This window comes from Spermophilus citellus (assembly GCF_964194105.1).
Source record: "Spermophilus citellus genome assembly, chromosome: 3".
NCBI classification, from domain to species: Eukaryota; Metazoa; Chordata; class Mammalia; order Rodentia; family Sciuridae; genus Spermophilus; species Spermophilus citellus.
This window is the reverse complement of record NC_138184.1, coordinates 211407295-211430657: the sequence shown is the minus strand read 5'-3', so window position 1 is coordinate 211430657 and position 23363 is coordinate 211407295. Positions and strand designations below refer to the sequence as shown.

The following is a 23363-nucleotide window of genomic DNA, read 5'->3' as shown; positions in this document are numbered from 1 at the left end:
GTTCACCTAGCACGTGTGAGGCACTATGTTTGATCCTCAGCACAACATGAAATATACTAATAAAATAATGGTATTGTGTCCAAGTATAACTAAAAATATTTTTTTAAAAAACCAAACTACTTTTCAGACTGTTCCTTCATTAAACATCTAACCTCATAATGTCCAACACTGCTTTGCTAGAGAGAGTTATAAAAGGCTATTTCTTGGCACATGGGGGCTTTTTCAAAGCTGGTATATTTCATTTCCTTTAATTTCCCTTAATTTTATATGAATGCTCCAGAAACAAATTTAAGAAATTTTTATTAAGAGTTCTAAATAGTCCAGTGACCATAATCTGGAACAGCCACATTCCCTTATAGAAAACAAAGGTAAAAAAAAAATCAAATATTTGTTTCTTATAAAATACTTCAACTTCAGTTAGACAAAGTAATAGTTGTCAGTAAAATAGCAAGTCATCTTACTTGGATAGAACTCTTCTAGATACTTTGCTATCTTACTGGCATCATACTTACTTGAAAAGGGAATTTTTCGGTCTTTGAGGTTTCTTCTTGGCAAAAAAGGCTGCAAACTCTCGTCCAGAACTGGCATAGCTTAATTGAGCTGATGGTTCAGAGGCAGTGCGAGTATTCTTCATATCCAAGTACTCAGTCAACAGCATCTGTATAACCAGATAAGACAGTGTAATTTGTATACCTATAACTCATCCTTGACATTCAGAAGTATACTAAGGTGGCTATCCATTTTTCTAATTGGAGATCTGATGAAAGATTCATTAGCCAGAAAGTCATCTACTTGTTGACTATTTACAGGTAACAAGGAGGGATGGTCATTTGCACATGGGGGTAAAGAGAACAATTTTATTTAGTGTCTACTATTCTTCAGGAACTGTGATGATTGAATCAGTCTTCTTTAATTGTAATTTAATCCTCATTATTCTGAACTACAGCAGCCTTAGAAGCAATGTCTTAATATTTACTGAGAGCTTACAATGCTGCAGGCTAGGTGCTAATTCATTAATATTTACTTATTTCATTTATAGTAAATAAAATTACAAAATTTTATCAGGGAAGTTCACAGGGCATTGACAAAGAAAATAGACTAAGAAAGGTTCACGAGCTGCAAAGTGGTCTCTGATGTTTTAATTCCAGAGTCTGTGTTCTTGCCCCTCATTCTGTCAGCATCGTACATAATCCTCCAAAAAACCTACCAAGGGGAGGTAGGAAGAGAGGCTGAAGGAAGCTAAGAGGTCCTAAACTCTTACTAGTCCAGAACTACTGCTCACTGTGGGAAGAAAAGCAACTAGGTTTTAGAGCAACTATTGCCAACAGTTCCTGTTTATCAAATCAACTTGCAGTAGGCTGGTGTATGGGCTAGAATCAGTTTTTATATAATATCTAAGATCAGATTCTAAAGAGTTCCCACTGTTGTGAAAGAACATAACAAATCCAGAAGAGAAAACACCATTGTTCCTTAGAATCTACCTTGGGCAGAAAACATGTAAACTCACTTTCATATCCTCTTATCACACTTAAAACTTTAAGACACCCAAGTAAGACAGAGGTGGGCAAGCATGTGTTAAATAAAAGTTTGTCAGAGACTGAAGGTGCCATCTAACTATTCATTTATTTATTTATGCAAGAAAGGTTTTAGGTCTACTTCAACCCTTGTTACCAAAGATTTATGAAGCATCCTATGTACAGGATAGTATAAGTTTTAAAGCAATTATGTCCCTATCATAAACTTACATTCCTCAGAACTTAGCAAACATGAGAAATTTTTAAAACATTACCTCTTATTTGAACCTCAAATAAGTGAAACTAGAATTCTTATCAATATTTTGGAAATGAAGAAACAGAATTAGTGGTATGCAGAAATCAGTCTAATGTCTTATAATTATAGAATAATAGGCCAGACTTTCAACCTGGTTAAATTGACTCCAAAGCCTATACTGTTAACCATGACACTCTATTTGTTCCAAGGTTATATGAACTATCGATAACATCAGTTTATATGTATTTCAGTCTCTGTATAATAAAAATTGCACTGGGAAAACACACGATATGTTAACAGGTCAATTTTTTAAAAAATTATTTATGAAGTTATTGAAGTATTATTCAACATACTGATGAAAAAATATTAAGACAAACACCATCCCTGTTAATATGTCACCCAAACTTTCAACAGTCAGGGAGAAGTGGAGCCTCTACTAACAATTCAACTGAAGGACACAATTATGTTGTAGATTTGGCCCTGATGTGCCACAGTTCAGATTTTCAGCAATCTGTGAACACAGGAAAGCTACAAAAAAAAAAAAAAAAAAAACTATAAAATAATTTCAAATTGATATAGTCTAGAAAGATGCCCACAACTGTACTGTTTCATTCCTGTGTTTGTTTTAACATCAACATGGCAGAAAGATGTTTCTACTCAAGCATGAAAATACAATACCAAGTAATTCTTCTAACATACTTAATATCATAGAACACAAAAGATGACCTTGTACAATAAAACAGTTACTGACAAGAGCATAACTAACCAACATTCTCAAAACCGAGTTATTTTAAGATCACTTTTCTTCTCAGTTATTTTAAGATGACTTTTTAAAGATCTTATTCTCCACATCAATAAAGTCCCCTGAATTACTGCCTTGCAGTACTGTTGGTATATTTGTATCCACTGGCTTCTCTATCTAGAAACACAATTCCTACTTTTACCCTCATCCACTATCTGCAATTTTAACTCCCTGTTGAATTTTGGTCCCAAACTTTGAAGAGCACTCTTCACAAATATTGTCTCCTTTACCATTATGTGAGCTATTCCCGATTTGTCTCCCAAACTTCAATACCACATTTGTAACTGCATGCTTGATATATTCATATATTCCACTGATAAAATCAACTTCCCTAAAATTTAAATCATTTTCCAGTACAACCAGGAATTCCTTCTGCCATCATTTTTAATCTATGTAGTTTCATTTTCTCACTTGTCTCTGAGTTTAAAACTTCAGAAACATCTTTTGATACATTCTCTTATCCTTTGTGCCCATTAAGGAGTTAGTCACTCAGTCTATTAATGACTCTCAACTATTCGTATGCAGCTTCAGGTCCATTCTGCCAACAGCTAATTTAGTTCAACTCAGGTAGTTTTCCTCATTTAAGTTTCTGACTCCCATCTCCTACAGCTCCAGTCCTTCCCAAACACCATCAACAGATTGATAATCCTAACACATCGCTGCTGTCATCACACAAGGATATGCATTGCATCACTTCAATATATATCTCCAATTGTATCTTATTCTCCCCAAAATGAAGCCAAAACTCCAATCAAACTCACTTACATAATTATTCTCTAAATACATCTGGCATCTTCATTTCTGGAAAGCCTGGTCTAGATTATGCTCTCCCCTAAGTAAATCCCCTCCCCCACTCTACACCCCAAAAATTAAAAAAAAAAAAACACTCTCTAAGGACACCTTTAACATTTTCACTTCAACAAATTATTCATGGGCCATTCTAGGTCAGCTTTTCTCCTTTCTGAACTCCTAAACTACCACTATTTTACATTGTTCAAACAGTATCCATCAAAAACTGCCTAACGGTGTTAGTCTTAAACATTCCTTAAAACACTATATTTCTTCATTTCCCCAACACACCCATGTATCATACTAGTAAATCAAAAGGAAATAGTGAACTTAAACTAAAAAGTTTTTTCTCAGCAAGAGAAACAATAAGAGAGGTAAATAGGGAGCCCACATCCTGGGAACAAATTTTTACTCCTCACACTTCAGATACAGCCCTAATATCCAGAGTATACAAAGAACTCAAAAAATTAGACAATAAGATAACAAATAACCCAATCAACAAATGGGCCAAGGACCTGAACAGACACTTCTCAGAGGAGGATATACAATCAATCAACAAGTACATGGAAAAATGCTCACCATCTCTAGCAGTCAGAGAAATGCAAATCAAAACCACCCTAAGATACCATCACACTCCAGTAAGATTGGCAGCCACTATGAAGTCAAACAACAACAAGTGCTGGCGAGGATGTGGAGAAAAGGGTACACTTGTACATTGCTGGTGGGACTGCAAATTGGTGCGGCCAATTTGGAAAGCAGTTTGGAGATTCCTGGGAAAGCTGGGAATGGAACCACCATTTGACCCTGCTATTGCCCTTCTCAGACTATTCCCTGAAGACCTTAAAAGAGCATGCTACAGGGATACTGCCACATCGATGTTCATAGCAGCACAATTCACAATTGCTAGACTGTGGAACCAACCCAGATGCCCCTCAATAGATGAATGGATAAAAAAAATGTGGCATCTATACACAATGGAGTACTATGCAGCAATAAAAAATGACAAAATCATAGAATTTGCAGGGAAATGGACGGCACTAGAGCAGATTATGCTTAGTGAAGCTAGCCAATCCCTAAAAAACAAATACCAAATGTCTTCTTTGATATAATGAGAGCAAATATGAACAGAGCAGGGAGGAAGAGTGGGAAGAAAAGAGTAACATTAATCAGTGACATGAGATGGGAGGGAAAGGGAGAGATGAGGAAAATTGCATGGAAATGAAGGGAGACCCTGATTGCTATACAAAATTACATATAAGAGGTTGTGTGGGGAATGGGAAAATAAACAAGGAGAGAAATGAATTACAGTAGATGGGGTAGAGAGAGAAGATGGGAGGGGAGGGGAGGGGGGATAGTAGGGGATAGGAAAGGTAGCAGAATACAACAGTTACTAATAGGGCATTATGTAAAATTGTGGATGTGTAACCGACGTGATTCTGCAATCTTCATTTGGGGTAAAATTGGGGGTTCATAACCCACTTCAATCTAATGTATGAAATATGATATGTCAAGAGCTTTGTAATGTTGTGAACAACCAATAAAAAAAATAAAGAAAAAAAAAGGAAATAGTGAAATGCTGAATTTAAAAAAAGAAAAGAAGCCTAATGTATATATAGTGGTACTCAAGTTGGAGTCTCCAAAGTAGAAAGAACCCTGCAAATTAGTTCTTGGTACAAAAATCTATAATACATATAAAAGTTACCATAGGTTAAATAGTTGCAATGTTTGTTTAATTGTGTTAGCCTCTTTTTCCTAATACCATTTACCACTAGCTGCTTTTAAAATGAGGTAATGTTTTGTTTTGATACCCATATTGGTAAAGGCATATATTAAAATATCTATAAGAATAAAAAAGCCCCTATTTCTAAACTGTTTGAAATTTGCCTAAATTAGACTATATCTTTCACTATGAAATTGTAACACAAGCATAATGACTCATTAAAATAAAACTAGAGGCTGGGAGAGTAGTTTAGTGGTAGTGTGTGTGCTTTGCATAATCAATGCCTGGGTTCAAACCCTAGTATAGATACACACACACACACACACACACACACACACACACACACACATAGAAAGAATATAACTGTATAATTTTGTGGTGATTCTACAATAGGGTAAATAATACACTATATCTCCCAAATTGGACAGAATATTTTAAGCATATATCCATGAGTCCATATTTCCATTTTTATAAAAGGAAACAAACTGTACAGATTGTCATTTGCCTGTGAAAAATTACTTAAGACAAAGAGCATTACACATGACATAAAATACATCCTGTCAACAAAAAATCTACAGAAGATAATCCCACATTCTTGCTGGCTCCAAATTGCTTCATAATGCAGGCACTAATTTATTTTCTACTTTTAAGTACCTGAAATTATAATTTCTTGTTGGTCAAGAGTTACAAAACAAAATCCAAAGTTCATGAGTGTTTTAAATTTAACTTTGAAGTCTTTAATTTGTGAAACTAAAGACAAGAAACACAAAGACACAGGAAGTGCTTGAGAAACTATATATTCCAGTGATATCATGATATTTCTTGAGAACCTACATGATAGGTTAGATGGCTCTCTAGTCAAAGCAATGATATATAATGCTTTAAAACATATAAATTGAAGTCATTAGGCACCTCTTCTATAATATATGATTAGCAGTTGCCAAGATACTAGTCAGAAATCTCATGATATAAAAGTAGGGCCAAAATTCTGAGATACATAACTTAGTATAATATTGGCAAAACCATTCTGAAGGAATTCTCCATTCATCACCTAATCTTGTGGCTGCTTATGGTTATATATGTAGTTTCCTAAAGCTGAATATGGCATTTATAGGCTTAGCATTAACAAATCTCCTGCTCTCAGTCTCTCCATTTGTCCAAGTAACTCCTCATTTAAACACTCAAGACGTTCCTTGGTACTTAATGCGGCAGATTCCTTTCAAGAAACTTCCCAGTTTACAAAACCCTCTCTTTATGTAAGAACTGGTCCCAACCATATGGTAGACTCCAGTAGTCATGCTTATACCCTGTGATACCACCCTCTCAGTCACAGTAAAGATATCCACCAGGGAGACAGCCAACTTCAATGACTTAACCAGATTCTTTTTCTCAGGGTTGTGTTAGGGGAATACAGACTTTTCTGTTTAACGTAAGGGAGAACATGTAAATTCTTTAGGACAACCAACTTTCACCATGAGGATAGAAAATCAAAGAAAGCCAATCTAAAGAGAAGAATGAAGAAAATAACAAATAGAAAGATGGCCAGAGAGTTGAGGAAAGGGAACAGGGCCCAGGAGGAAAAGAGGAAGCATGGACTGAAATGGAGAAAATTACATCCCATGCACGTATGATTGTGTCAAAACGAACCCCACAGTAACGTATAACTATAATGCACTAATAAAAACATTGAAGCCAGTGCAGTGGTGCACACCTGTAATCCCAGCAGTTTGGGAGATTGAAGCAGGAGCATCACAACTTCAAAGTTAGCCTCAGCAACTCTGTAAGACCCTGTCTCAAAATTTAAAAAGGGTTGGGGATGTGACTCAATGGTCAAGCACCTCTGGGTTCAATCTCTATTACAAAAAAATAAAAAATAAAAACAATGAAATATATGGCCAGAAAAAAGAAAATCCATAGAGAGATTGAAAGGTTGCAACCTTCCCATGTTTTCCAAGGTGTTGTTTGGATGTGAAATGTCCCTCCAAAAGCTCCTGTGTTAATGCAGGGATATTCAAAGGTGATGATAGATTGTGAGAGCTACGACCCAATCAGTCCATCCTAGTTTGAACAGACTGTGTGGTAACTGTAGGCATGGTTGCAGGAGGTAGGACCCTAGGGGTGTGACTTGATAGAGTTCAACTTTCCAGTTTTCCCGCCTGCCCTCCCTTCCCTCCTTCCCTCCTCTCTCCCTCCCTCCCTTCCCTTTTCTTTCTTTCTCTCTCCCTCTCTCTCCTTCTCCTTCTTCTCCTCCTCCTCTCTCCCCTCTCCCCTCTTCTCTCCCCCGCCCTAAGCTTCCTACCCTTCATGAGGAGATCGGGGCTTCTCTACCACACCCCTCTGCCATGATGTTCTTCCCCACCCTGAGCTCCGAGCAATGGAGTCAGCCTACCATGGACTAAACCTCTGAAATCATGAAACAAAATAAACTTCTCCTCTAAGTTATTCTTCCAGGTATTTTGGTCATAGCAATACAAATCTGACTAACACACATAGCTTTACAGGTATCAAATTCGGTTGCCGATAAGGTCTCACATTTTCTACCCTTTGATTCCAAAGAACCTCTCCAATACATTTTCCTCATGACAGTTTAAATAGGTTTTTGTTCCTTTACTAAGATATCTAAGGATAAATGAGTAATATTTATATCACCATTTTTTCATAGAATTCTTGTATTTCAGGAAAGCAAAAATAATGATTTGCACAGATTTCAATCTGTACAACAATGAATCCAATTCTTCTGACTACTAACTTCACATATTCAATAATTTATAGCAAAACCATACTATAATTTTCCTCCTTGACAAATCTGAGAATTATAATGTTTCAATATTTCTTATGAGGGGAGTTAATAATAAGACAAAAAAAAACACCATGAGCTCCCAATATAAACTAAACCTCAATTACTCTTCAGCAGTCTCTTGAATGTGTCTATATGAAATATTACAAAACAATTTGCTGTTTCAAAATGCAGATGCCCAAGAGTATGTGATCCAGGCAAAGCACAGCATTTTCCACAGGATTAATTTTCATGAAGATAGTTTTTTTCTTTCTTTTCTTTTCGTTTCCTCCTTTGTTGGGGGGTGCAGGGGGGAGTCGAAGGTCCTGAAGAGGAACCAAATTAGCCAGAAACTTGAAGCCTAGGATCCCTGGAAGAAGAAAAGAAGCAAGCAAGTGGCTTCTCCCAAAAGGTACCTCCCACTTTTCAAGAAGCAAGGGAAGAGCCCAGGCAGGAAGTACAGTCTTATTGAGTGTATTGAAGGAAATGTCAGAGAAGGTGGGGAGGAGTAGAAGAAGAGTAATATACCTGTCAATCATCCTGATTCCTGAAAATATTACAAAATAAATAGTGAAATGATGTAACAAAATGAGGACCTCCATTTACAATTGCTAAAACTATCGGGTTTTTCCCCCCATAGGGTTGCTACAGAATGGAATATTACCACATAAAAACCAGAAAAAGTTATTTTTCAGTATAGCAGCCATTATCTATTATATAAGGACTAAAATATTCTGCAGCAAGGAAACCAAAAGAAAAATAAACAGTCATTTTGAAAGTGGAATGGTTGCCTGCTTAATTATACTCATTTCAATAACAATTGTACTATTAAAAAACTATTAATATGACCTTGTGAATAGTTCATTACATCAATATGCAGAATTAAAGCTTAAAAAACTCCAACAGTACATGTTATTTTCTGGTTCTATATCAAACATCTGATATGTAAAGTCTAGATCAGAGTTCATGGTTTTATTTTTCTTTTCCCCACAGAAGATCTATTAAAAAAGAAAAGCCATTTTTAACAGCTTCCAAAAGAGTATTTTCATTTATCTTAAACTAAATATATATTTATTTAACACATAAAATAATGCAAGAAAGTTTGCTGTATATAAAAACAAGTCTTAAAAATACATCCTTGCCTCAGTGTACATATCTAGTAATAAAGATACATACAGGAATGACTACAAGAAAACAGTGATAAACCATCACAACAAAGAAAAGGCTAAGAGCTTTTATAAGAGCTCAAGATTGTACCCAAATAGGACAAGAAGGTCTTCAAGATCATGGCACTATAGAAGGACAAAAACAGAATCTAAATGTTTTTTTAAAAGAACCTAACAGAATAGAAGAAACACTGCTGGGAAAAATTAGATCATGTTCAGAAAACAGAAAATATTTTAGATGACATAAAAACAACACAGGTGAGGACTTAATATTAATCTCATGTCTCAAAGTCGAATACAAATTTAGAGAGTTCTCAGGGTAGTAGAGCAGATCTAGGCAGCATGAGTTTTTGGAGGGTGAGAACTTGGGATTAAACTCAGGGGCTCTCGACCACCTAGTCACATCCCTAGACCTATTCTGTATTTTATTTAGAGACAGGCTGTCACTGAGATTGCTTAGTACCTCGCTTTTGCTGAGGCTGGCTTTGAACTCCAGATCCTGCTGTCTCAGCCTCCCAAATTGCTAAGATTATGGCGGGTGTCACTATGCCCGGCTTATGCAGCAATCCTTGACTCCTTCACAGCCCAGACAGAAGCAGTGAAAGAACAGATAACCAGAGAAGAGGGTGACAGAGTAAAAAATCCAAAATTCAAATCATGGACAGCTTCAGACTTGGAAGGACTGGGAATCTGGTTACTGAAGTACAAAATAAGGAAAGAATCCCTTAAGCCCAACCAGGGTGAGGCCATGAGGAAGGGGCGACAAAATGCAGGAAAAGCTTACAAGCTTACTTCCTAAATGACAGTTGGAGAGGAAGGCAGAGCAAGATAGAGCCGGACAAGTGTAGAAAGACAAGGAAGGAGATCATACAATTCAGCCCAAATTGTGGGCAGAAAGCTGTGCCAGGCAGGGCAGCAACTTTATAGGGCCCACAGCTAGCCAGCCTGCCTAGAAGAAATTAAACCAATACAGATTCTCCCTGCCTACAGCTAGTAGAAAATAAAATTATAGGAAATATCTCTGAAATAGGCTGTCTTAGTAATCTCTCTACAAGAAACTGCTAGCTGAAGGTCACCTAAACCCCCTACCCATCTCTGTAGGCAAAGGAAATAGAGTGGAACTTCCAAGAACAAATCACTCCCATGGACTGCTATCCCCAGCTCAGGAGGGTCCCCATAGCCTCTGCAGAATACTCAATAAAACAGAGATAACATTAAGAGACTAAATCTAATAATCACTGGTATAGGGGGGGAAAAAGGATACAAACTAAAGAATGCACAACCTTTTCATTGAAATAATACCAGAAAATTTTCCAAACCTTAGGAGTTAGAAATCCAAATACAAGAGGCATTTAGAATCCCAAATAGACAATATCAAAAAAGATCCTCTCAAAAACACATTACAATTTAAATATCTAATACATAAAACAAGGATAGAATTTTAGAAGCTGCAGTAGAAATATAAAAGGTAAAATTTAGAGGTAAGCCAAATAGACTTTCTTCTGATCTCTCAGCCTAGTCTCTGAAACTTAGTAGGGTTTGGAGTAATGTGTACCAAGCCCTTAAACATTATGGAGACAGCCATGATTGTTATATCCAGCACAGCTATCCATCAGAGTTGAAGATGAAATAAAAACCTTCCAAGATAAGCAGAAAATAAAAGAATTCATAACGACTAAGCCAGGACTACAAAACATACTCATGAAATATTTCATGCAGAAAAAAATGAAAAATAAGTATCAGAGCCAGCATATGGATGATTCTAATAGAAGAGTCCAATTAAATCAATATTGCCAGGTACAGTAGCATATGCCTATAAATTCCAGAGTCTTGAAGAGGCTGAGGAAGGAGGACCTAAAGTTCAAAACCAGTCTCAGTAAAAGTGAGGCACTAAGCAAATCAGTGAGACCCTGTCTCTAAATAAAATACAAAATAGGGCTTGGGATGTGGCTCAGTGGTCAAGTGCCCCTGAGTTTAATCCTCAGCACCAGAAAATAGGTGGGGGGGGGGATAAATCAAAATGGTAGAAAATAAAAATTCTCTCTCTATAATAATATTGAATGTAAATGGTCTAAACTCACCAGGCAAAAGACAAATATTGACATAGTGGGTTAAAAAAACAAGAATAAACCAGATGTTGTTTTTAAGGGCCTCCTCTTATAGACAAACACATACAAAAGCTGAAAGTAAAAGTGTAAAAAAAGATGTGCCATTCAAATGGAGACTGAAACCAAGCAGACTAGCTACTCTCGTATGTGACAAAGTAGACTTCAAGTAAAAATTAATTAAAATAGATGTGTAAGGTTGCTTCATACTTATTAGAGGAATTATTTTAAAATAAGATATGATTATAAATATTTATGCACCAAATGCTGGTACACCTATGCATATAAAACAAACTCTATTCAATAAAAAGAATCAAATAGACACCAATATAATAATACTGGATGATTTCAACACTCATCTTTCACCAATAGGTAGGTTATTTAGATATAAACTAAGCAGATATTCTTCAGAACTAGAAAACACCATTAACCAAATGTACCTAAAAGACATCATCCTTCCTCCAGTTTTCCAGAATTAAGGGCCTCTGTGAGAGATGGGGCCAAGGCAGTTTCTGAACATTAAAAAAAAAAAGGTAAAAAAAAAAAAAAAGCATAAAGATGGAGTCTGGGAGAAAATCTTTGCTAGCTACTCATCCAATGGGGGATTAATATCCAGTACACATATAGAACTCAAAATACTTAACATTAAAATAATAATAATGACCCAATTAATAAATGGGCTAAAAAAAACAGATATTTCTCAAAAGAAGAAATACAAATGGCCAACAAATATATGGGGAAATGCTCAAATCCTTAGCTATCAGAGAAAAGCAAATCAAAACTACAATGAGATTTCATCTCACTCCAATTGGAATGGCAATCGTCAAGATATAAATAATAATAAATGCTGTTGAAGATGGGGGAGAATAGCTAAACTCAGAAATTGTTGGTAGAACTGTAAATTAATACAGCCACTTTGGAAAGCAGTATGGAGATTCCTCAGAAGACCAGGAATGAAAACACCATAATGACCCAGCTTTATCACTTCTTAGTATTTACTGAAGAGAACTAAAATCAGCACAATAGTGATACAGGCTATACCAATGTTTACAGCAGGGCAATTCACAATGCTCATGTTATGGAACCTGCCTAGATACCCATCACCAGATGAATGAATAAAGAAAATTTTATATATATATACACACACATATATATATATGGAGTTTTACTCAGCCATAAAGAAAAATGAAATTGTGGCATATGCTGGAAAATGGATAGAACTAAAGATCTCACACTAAGTGAAATAAGCCAAACTTGTAAATTAAAGGGTCAAATGTTTTCTTTCATATGCAGAAGGTAGAGATAAAGGATGGGGGGAAAGTAGGTTCATGGGAGGAATCTAATGAAAATAGAAGGAAAACCAGTGGAGGAGAGAGAGTGGATTTAAGGGGAAGGAAGAGGAAGGGAAAAGGAAGAAACTGAAGAAAGGAATTGACCAAATTATACTATGTAAATATATAAATATACCACAGTGAATTCCACCTTTATGTGGAACCAATAGTGTGTTTATAGATATATACATATATACACATATACTTATAGGTGTATATCTATAAAGCACCAGTTAAAAATAAATAAATAGAAGGAACCCTTGTAGAGTGAAGGAAGGAAAACAAGGAGAGGAAGCAGAGGGCAGAAGAGGAAGTACTAGGGATTGAAATGAAGCAAAATATATTCTGTATATGTATTAATATGTCAAAATGAACCCCAATGTACGGATAACTATAAAGCATTAATAACAACATTTAAACGTATAAATTGAGTAGATAAAAAAGATGTTAAGTAGGTGAATAAGATGGTGATAAATACACATGAACACATAATAGGAAATCATAATAAATACAGTATGAAATAAATACAAAATAATAGATTAGCGGGCAATGGAACTAAGAGTACAAACAAATGATGCAGAAAACAAAACAAAGAGAGAAGAGCAAGAAGAAATAACCTATCCAGAGCATTTAATGATACTAACAGCAATAATAATAATGTTTTAAGCCAAAGGGCTAATAATATTATACATTTAGGGATAAATCTGTGAGTCAGTGTAGAGGGATAAAATGGACGAAATTTAACTAGTTATTCTACAAAGGAAAAAAGAGAAAAAATAAAAAACAATGGCTGAAAATTATGTCACTGAAGGACAGACAACATCATGCCATGAAAAATAATCAGGAACACAGAAGAATGAGTTTAGTAGGCACAATAAATTTACTCTGGAATATACTTCCTTATAAAGTATATGAATATTGATATTTGTGAATACCCTGACATATTTGACATTAGTACTGATGAGATTTTCAAGATTTATAAATTAACTTTCATTAGGACTGCTAAGTGTATATCTATAAGGCCACAAAAGATCATCAGCATTCTGAAGAACGTGTAACTTTAATTCTATTCCATAATAGCTTTAAAACAGCTTTGAGAAGATATAACTTATGTACCACAAAATTCACACAGTATAATGAACAGCTCAATGTTTCAAGTAAATATATCTAGTGTTTCCTTTTATTGGCTACAGGTTTTACATCAAAGGCTTTTATAACATTGAGAAGTTCCTAATTTTTTGTGTGGGGGGAGGTCATTAAGGGGGATCAAATGCTTTTCTGAACCTACTCAGATGATTATGTGAGTTTATCCCATTATTCTATTAATATGGCATATTAAGTGGTTTTTAATAAAATCCTAATTAGTCATGGTATTTAATGTATTTGACATGATGATAAATTCACTTTGCTACTAGTTATTATTGAGAATTGTTTTATTTATGTTCATGAGAGATGTTGCTCTATAATTGGCTTTGCTATTAAGGTCTAAATTTTGGCCTAACAGGAATTGTTGGAAAGTGTTTACTCCATTTCTGAAAGAGTCTGAAAAAATATTGGTATAATTTCATCTTAAAGTGTTTGAACTTTTATGTGGCTTACAAACATACAGAAAAAAATTAATTACTAATTAAACTTGTTATAAGACAATTCAGATTTTCTATTTCTTCTTGAATCAGTTTTGATACTTGGTCTCCTCTTTTTTTCCTTCCCCCAGCTTGACTTTTTTCAAATTTGTCTTCTATTTTCTAATGGTGAAATATAGAAATAACAAACCATCAAAACACTATGGAATCCAAATTACATGGAGGAAAAACTGATCAAATTGAAAGCAATAAATTTCTCAACTTCATCTGAGTTGTCCAGTTGATTGAAATAACATTGTCAATAATACGACCTTATACGCCTTTTACTTTCTGTAGGGTCTACAGTGACATTTCCTTTATTATTTCTGATTTTTTTTCAATGACTTCTTTTTTTAATTATTGATTAGTCACTCTAAATATTTATCAATTTTTTAATCCTTTGCAAGTACCAACTTTTGATTTCAATAGTTTTTTCTGGTGTTCTGATTTTTATTTCACTGATTTTTAGGCTTTGTCATTTCCTGTTTTCAGCTTGCTTTGAACTTGCAGTTTTTCTTCTTTTTCTAGCTCTTGGGGTGGGAAGAAAGATTGCTGATATTAGGTCTTTCTTCTTTCACCTATGATGTATGCCAAAGCTTGTTGTTTTCTTTCCAAATACTAACAGAGTTTCAATTTTTCCTCCTATCTTTGGTTTAATTCTGTTGTGGTGATATTTTTGATATATTTTGTGTGATTTATACTTTGAGTGATTTTAATCCTTTAAAATGTATTGAGATTCCCTGATGACCTATACTGTCTCTCATGGAAAATATTCTATGTGACTTTGAGATAATCGGTATTCTGAGATGTTGGATAGAGTGTCAATATACTCAGTTGAAATGAAGGTGTCTTTGGGGTTTGCTGTCTAGTTGTTTTATTAATTGTTAGAAGAGAGTATTGAAATCTCCAATTGTCATTACTTTATTTTTCTGCTTTTCCTTTCAATTTGGTCAGATTTTCTTCCACATAATTTGAATTCCATAGTATTTTGATGGTGTTTTTATTCCAATTTTTACCATTAGAAAATAGAAGATAAATTTTAAAAGGCCATGCTGAGTTAGATAAAAATATATTCTCCTTCCTAACTGAAACTGATATATATTCTCTGCCTACTTCATTCAAACATATTTTAAAGATCATTCTACTTATTCACTTAATTTTCCTTTATTTATCTCATCAGCATTGCCCACCCAAGCTCAAAAGAGTTTTTATTAACACCATCATGAAAACTTTAGCTACTGTTGCTTAATTCTATAATTAATACAATTTTACTCTATATTAAGATTTGAGTGTTTCAGTGCTGCATAATAATGACTCATTCCATCATCAGTCTTTCTCTGTCTCAATTTCAATGACCTCCACTCCATTATTCTATCACATTTATCACCCTTGAAAATACTCCATCTCCAAGGTTGGAAACTGAATTTTCTCTGACCATGATGTTTTATATCTTCCCAACAAATATAGATCTCTTCTCAGTTTGTGCTAAATTTCTGGGTAGACTGATCTACTTTAAAGTAGATTCGATTTAAAGTGGATTAGATATTCATGTGCCATACCTTCAAACTATAAAATGAGAGGGCAATATGGAAATGTATAAAGTCTAGGCTTGAAATCAGCTCTACTACTTCTCAATAATGTGACCTTAGCCAAGATACTTGATCTCTCTAAGCTTTATTTCCCTTGTGTGTGAAACAAAGTTAAGAGAATTCAAAGAAATAACGCATATAAAATGCTTAGCATGTAACAGACTATTATTATCTTTATGGATGAAGCTCAGGAGTCTGTTTTCCTTTCTGATGCATTTCAGAAACTAAATATATATTACCTCTACGTTATAACCTCAGTTTTCTCATCTGTAAACAGAAGTAATAATATTATCTACTCCACATATTATCAAGATTAAATGAGTTAATACTGTAAATTCCGCAGAACATTGCATAAAATATTGCAACCACATTATAAGTGTTATTAAACAAAATTTTTCCACAGCCTAATCACCACTTCATGACTATCCTTCTTCTTCCCTTGTCCCCTTTGCTCTACAATAGAAGCCTTGATCATTAAATCCAGGTTTTTACCAATACTCTTTCACAAAACTTGCTTAATGTGTCCTTTTACTTAAATAAATTTTACTACCATATTTTCCATACTAGCCACTTAAATATTCTTGCTCTCTTCCACGTTTTCTTTTTTACATTTCAGATGATTCCCTAATCTCCCTCTCACTCCCAAGCTCAGGAGATGCACTATCATTGCCTGCAAGAACCACTGCATTCACATTTTTATCACAGGAGGGTTAAAACTGCACAGCAAATTTTTTCGGTAGTGCTGAAGCACGGATCCAACAAACAGCCTAACCAAGCAAAAGCTTTCCTACCACCTCTATTCAAAGGGAGCAGAGGAGGCAAGGAAGGAAGGGCTCTTTAGTTCCTCTATTTTGCAATAATATCATTATCATTCTTTTAGCTTTTGCAGGGAGTAGAGGGTAGAGGAGTGCTGGGGATTGAACACAGGACCTTGTGCATGCTAAGCATGTGCTCTACCACTGAGTCACACCCCTTGGTCCCAGGATCAAAATCTGTACTTAGCTGTAACTCTTTCTTAGTCTTCTCAAAACCAACTACCCAGTCCTACAGATACCATATATTTCATGTCCATTTCATTTCTAACTACTTTTATTCCCATATTCATTCTTTTAAATCACAACTTCATTATCCTTCATAAGATTATAACATCAGTTTCTCAAATGGCCACCATGCTTCAAACTTATATCATTCTATGCCATATCTTATTACCAGATTAAGGTTAGGATATGGCTCGTGGTAGAGTGCTTGCCTAGCAGGCCCAAGCCTCCGAGTTCAATCTCCAGCACCACCAAAAACTGTTACCAGATTAACCTCAATATCATCATCCCCTGATTCAGTCCTTTGATGGTTTCTAAACAAACTCTGAAGGATTAGTTCCCATTAGTTACTTTTACATTACTATCAATGGATTAAACTAGATTATTTCCTGATCCCAAACAAACTCTCAAAGCTTTTCATCATGTCTGAACTTATCCTTTTTCTCCATCTTTAACTGCCCATTCTACCCATCAAGCACTGGCAAGGAGATCAAGAAAGTGACTCTAAGCAGAACAAACCTGAACAAACCTCTATTGCTCCAGGCAGATGTTACCCATCAGAGCCCTCATGCTTGGAGAAGATGTTGCGCTCTTGCATGAGGAAATAGAGGTAGGTGTTACAGCTTTCAAGTTTCAGCTTCCTGTGGAGGTGTTCCCTCTATCTTCTTTTGAAAGTTACTTTTGCAGTGTTTTTCTTTTTTTAATTGTCACTTTCCTTTATCTTATAATGACAACTAGCTGCCTCCATCTGCCCATTAGAAATGCTGGTGGATGGACTAAATCATTCTAACCCTCTTTTTTAACTACCAGTCAATACCCCACCAGAAGGCTGACACCCAAACTGAGGCTATCAATCAACAAGTGAGCATATCTCCAGAAGATGCTGCCTGGCTTGTTCTTCTGTGTTGTTTTTTTTTTTTTTTTTGAGGGGGGGTCATAGTTAATCTGGTCCTTGAAGGAAGACTAGGATTTAGGTATCTAGTTAGGAATAAAATGCATATACTCAGAATAAAGAGCATCTTACTAAATTCAGTTAAACCCAGAGCAGCCTTATTCTGATGAATTCAGTTGGAATCCTTAACACGGTCACTTTACATCAAATATCAGACTTCAGTAAGTCATATTCTTGTAGGGGGATATGGCACACATGTGAAAATTGTTTTAAAAAATGCTTCTGATTAATCTAGTTCAGAATTCCCATATATTTATACATACTTGTTCATATTTATACATATATTTGAATATATACATACAAACACAAATGAGAATATTGTGTAAATAAGTCATGATTCCTGCCTTCCTTCGTTACATTGACAATTACACAGCAGTTTGGTTTCCCAAGAATTTCATCTTGTAGCTAATTGCCTTATCTGCTGCCTCTTAGTTCAGGCCATGCCTCCTCTTTATATCTCTGTCAACATGTAACACAGTATCTTAAACAAAGTAGGTGGTAAGTTACCTAAATTAAAAGTAAGATGGTCTAAAGGGCAGCTACTTACTGATGTTTCACATTCACAGATGAGCTCCTCAGAGTGTAACTACAAAACCCATGGTGAAACTTCAGGCTTTTTGAGGTTCATTAATTGACTCACATCACAGGAATACCATTTATTAAATTTCTGCTCCAGTGAGGTAAGTGCTACCCTAATGACCTGAAAGAGTTAATACATCTTGGAAAAGACCCAAATTACTCTCTGGAGGCAGTTTATTCAATTAAGTGGTTAAGATTCAGCATTTTCAATTAGCAGTTCTTCCCAAAGACATTTTTATATTGGTTATCTCTAATATGTGAATATAGATACACATAAAAATATTTACTTGTAATTCATTCAAAATGGTATCTTCAGAAATAATAAGAGCAGATACATATTCAATTAATATTTGCATGTACCTACTGAGTTCCATGAACTGTGTAAGGTACCTTTCCAATGGGATTTGATGGGGACATTGTGAAGACTGGGATGTAACAGGGTTTGAAGGCACAAAGGATATAAAGCATCAAGATACAGAGATAAATAAAGTGGTTCCTTTCATAAGGAGTCTATAAGAAATCTCAACTGAATTCATCAGAATCAGGCTGTTCTGGGTCTGACAAAATTTAGTAAATTTAGCTCTTTATTCTGAGTATATGCATGTTATCCCTAAATAGATGCCCAAGTCAAGGGCTAGATTAATTATGACTCATACACAAAACCTTCTCTGATCACCCTAACTAAAATCATCCTTTAAATATTTACAGTACACACAGATGATTACCTAAAGATGGAAATTAATCATATATGGCTAGATATTTAACTTGCCCTGTATAAGTTGAGCAATAATGCTAAACTTCCCAATGTAATATGATGAGAAGATACTTTGTCTAATGTTCCTCTATATTACCACTATTTCATGTCAAACTGATTACTGTATTAAAATCCTTTATAAAAAGCATACCACTATTTCTGCAGTTTGTCAATTCTTGGTTCTAAAAGAAAGATTCTGTCTCTAAACAAATTCTGCTAGCTAAAAGTGATGATATGTATATATCCCTTGAATAAGATATTAAACTGATAAAAATACTAATCAACAACAAAAGAAATTCTACTTTATCAGTTTTGTTGTCAGAAAAGAAATGTCCATTCCACAATAGATTCTGTAGTTATTATACGCTATTTTTGCCAAAGTGTTATGTGTTAAATCTACACATTGGATTAAACCATTTTATCTATCTACTATGCATGAGGTTAGATTACAATTTAAAAGTTTAATCAAATGAACTATATTGCTGATTTAAATAAGTTCATAGTAAATACAGAAACTAGAGTCCCAAAGTGGAGAACTACTCCATTGGTATTGACATAAAATATAACTCTTTTAGAGTGGTTTTCCTATTTTACTTTATATTTTCCAAATATTTCTTCCCTTTGAATATTCATTTAAAAGCAATTTATGCTCATAAAAATTTCACAGTACAGAAACATGTAAAGATTCAAGTATTCTTTAAGAGCATAGTTACACACAATGTACTTTACTGATTTGCCTCTGTTGATGCTTTGTTTCATTGTTTTTCTCTTGTCATCTCTCTAAATGCGAATTAAGCAGGGTCCTGCACACATATAGTACCTAAGGAATGCAATATATGTATCCATCAAATAGAGAGCTTAATTCTATCATTAAGTGGCAGCTTATGATCAATAAGATCCTTTCTGCTTTCCATTATCTGTCCCCCATTTCCCATACATCATCACACATCTCCATCTGCAAATTATATTATTACCAACTCCATGGGTTCTTGTGCTCTCTATCTGAAGAAACAGAAAAACACATTGGCTGCATAGGAGCCAGACTATTCTTATGCTCAAGTTCAAAGGAAGCAGCACATTGGGCCAGAAATCACAGGGTGACTTAAAGGACAAAGGTGTACAGCTTTTATGGCATCTATGGAGTAGAATGGACCCAGTCTCTGATGTCATGGCACATAGAGGTGGTGTTTTGGTTGTGCCTGTGCTCTTCTGTGTCATGCCACTTCATGTAATGTCTAATTGCCATCTAACGTCTCCACCCCAGGAAGTGATATTTACTATACTAGTGAAGGTACCAATAGTCACTTCAGTGATTAGTCTATGCTTGTGTTTGTTCCTTACCTCTTAGAATTTGTCCCTTGTCCTCTAAGAGAGCCCCTAATATTATTTTCAGAGCCGGGCACACTATCATCCTGTCTCATTGGGGTTTGATTTTAGTGACCTTGTTTGTCTTTGGCCTCCTGGTATGCCTGCTACCCACATAATCTCAGAAGACTCACCTGCCTTCACAACCTCCCACCTCTGGGTATGCTATCTCAATTCTATAGCCTGATCTACTCTTTAGCTCCCCATCTTTTGATACATCAGTTAGTTCCAAAATACTGAAGCCTAGCTAATTTAGCTCTTAAGAATACATGTGTCTGCTCAACAGATGTAACTCTCCTCTTCTGCCCCCATGACCCAGGGTTGAAGAGCTGAATGCCTAAGAGTTTGGAAAACAGTTGTATACCTAATTATTTCTGTTTGCAATGACTACATCTTTCAATTTTAATTCTCAAAAAGACTACCACACCCTGTAGAGAGAGGGAATAAATTCGATGAAGTAGGATGATTAACCCGACTCCACATGACATAGAGTGAATGTTTGTAAACATGACTTGAGAACAGCAAGGGGGAGGGAAGAACTGTGCCGAACTCCTGTACTTATGAAAACTGCCAGAGCTCCACCTAATTATCCTTGGCACTATTCTACCACTCAGTAACAAGCTCATACCATAAAGCAAGTCATAGAAAAGAAAAAGACAGCATGCTATTTAAATACCAACCATGTTAATGCAGAAGCAATACAGTATAATTCATGTACCCCATGTTCTCTGCTAATTGCTTAAGACATCCTGCTATAGAGGAGACAGCAACAGTGGCCAGGCCCTAGTCGTCTTTAAATGCCAGTTCTTAATAACAAACTCCAAAAAGGTCTTAATTGCATTTACCAGGAGCTCATGAACTTTAAAAGTTGTTAATCAGATTTCCATGTTAACGGAATGACGATTAAAGGTTAAGTACAGGTTTCTGAAATTTCAAAAGTTGAGAATATATTGCCCTTCACGGGGGAAATAAAAAAAAAAAAACTATCAGCCTTGACAGGAACTAAACATCTTAATTAAACATGCAGAAGTACCATGCTTATTTTTACGTGAAGTTCCATTTCCAAATGTCAAAGTTAATCATGCACTTGACTAAAAATGTGCAATATTTCCTCTGCCAGAGAAGAAATATCTCAGTGTTCTTTTCTGAGACGACATCTGCAGGCCTCCAAAATTCTCTCTGGTGTCCCCTCACACCTGATCCCTGCCTTTGCTACAACAAAACCTGAGAATCACAGTGGAATGCCTTCTGCAAAAAGATCTTAATTGCTCTCCATCTGAGGAGTAATCTAAAGCCACACGTTTTCAATCAATTCTATTTCATATTTATGTGGCTCTGGAGAAACACGAGGTGCTTCCTCCATAAATTTGCTGCACCTGTGTCCCTGGAGTGACATGTTGACAAATGAACATGACATCTCCTCAAATTCCAATAAGAATTTATGATTCCTGGAAAGAATATATTTGATCAATTATAGTGTCATCAAGTTGAAAGCCAAACCATGTCTTTGGAGTGCACTTCACAAAATTTGTGAGGGCTTGTTTTTTGCAATAGAATAAATGACAATCTTAAACCCCAGAGTCAGGTCCCCGTTCCAGTTCTAACACTCAGATTCTCCAGCTTAAGAGGAGCTAGGTACAACCACCATGGAGTGCAAAAATGAACAAGATAAATACTTATGTCATGCTCTAGACAAAATAACTATAGAACTCAAAATCAGAAAATGACTGGTATCATCCAACCAATAAAAGTAATTATTCGGGGCTGGGGATGTGGCTCAAGCGGTAGCGTGCTCGCCTAGCATACGTGCAGCCCAGGTTCGATCCTCAGCACCACATACAAACAAATATGTTGTGTCCATGAGAACTGAAAAATAAATATTTAAAAATTCTCTCTCTCTCTCTCTCTCTCTCTCTCTCTCTCTCTCTCTCTCAAAAAAACAGTAATTATTCTTTAACACAAGTTCACATTTATCTTTTTAAAAGTCCTTCTGAAAGACTACTTTCTATCTCTGATTATACTTCTAATTTTCTCTTCTTTCTCAAAGTCTGAATAAAATTCTGTGGTTACCCAATATATGGTACCTACAACACACTTTTCTAAAAAAAGAAAATATGAATTCTCAGCATTACTATTCCATGTAAACGGAATTACTAGTGGAGATACAGCTACTACTACTATTAAGATTATTATTATCATTGCCATTAAATTTGGCCATAGAACAAACCAAAACACTTGAATTCTAGAGAAATCCATAAGTGAAAAAGTAATATAAGAAGCTGGGTGTCGTGGCACACACCTGTTATTCCAGGAACTCAGGAAGCTGAGATAAGAGGACTGCAAGTTCAAGACCAGCTTCCGAAATTTAGTGAGACCCTAAGAAATTTGGCAAGACCCTGTTTCAAACTCAAAAATACAAAGGACTGGTGATACAGCTCAGTGGTAAAGCACCCCTGGGTTCAATCTATGGTACCAAAAAACAAAAAAAAAAGACGTAATATAGTAATTATCTAGTTTAGCTGGAAAGAAACAGGAGGAATCAGAGGAGCAGAGAAGAATTATTAAATAATCATTTATTGAAAACACCTCAGCTAAATTATGAGGTTCTTTTAGGAGAAACAGTAAAGACCTCTCAAGAACATGGGATAGGCCAACTTTAAAGGACAAGGGTTTCCTCTTCCGAAGAAGAGAATTAGGAAGCTTTACGTTTGATTCAATCCAACAATTATCAACAAGGGGTTGACAAGCAATCTGGATGAGAAAATGATCCCACTCAATACACAGAACTCTAAGCTGTAAGGAGATGGGTGTTCTGAGCTGCTAACCTGGCTTGTTGCTGGACCTTTTTGGGAATAACCGCAGAGTAAGGATACTGACCTGAAGTTATGACAGTAGTCTATAAAACAGGATTTCTAGAAGAAAAGTATCACATTCTCCTTTTTATTCCCCAAAGCTTGCCCTAAGTGTGTCTGTCTCTTATATGCATTATCTATTAATAATAACTGA

General features: G+C 35.4%; 1 protein-coding gene across 1 annotated transcript in view; it reads right to left on the bottom strand.

Annotated features, from left to right (window-relative positions):
- The window catches only part of EXOC4 (exocyst complex component 4), an 816673-nt gene that overhangs the window by 595020 nt on the left and 198290 nt on the right, over positions 1–23363 (bottom strand). Inside the window, exon 8 of the mRNA XM_081287653.1 lies at positions 513–658. Within this exon, the coding sequence (XP_081143779.1) occupies positions 513–658 (146 nt within the window). The remainder of the gene's footprint in view (positions 1–512; positions 659–23363) is intronic.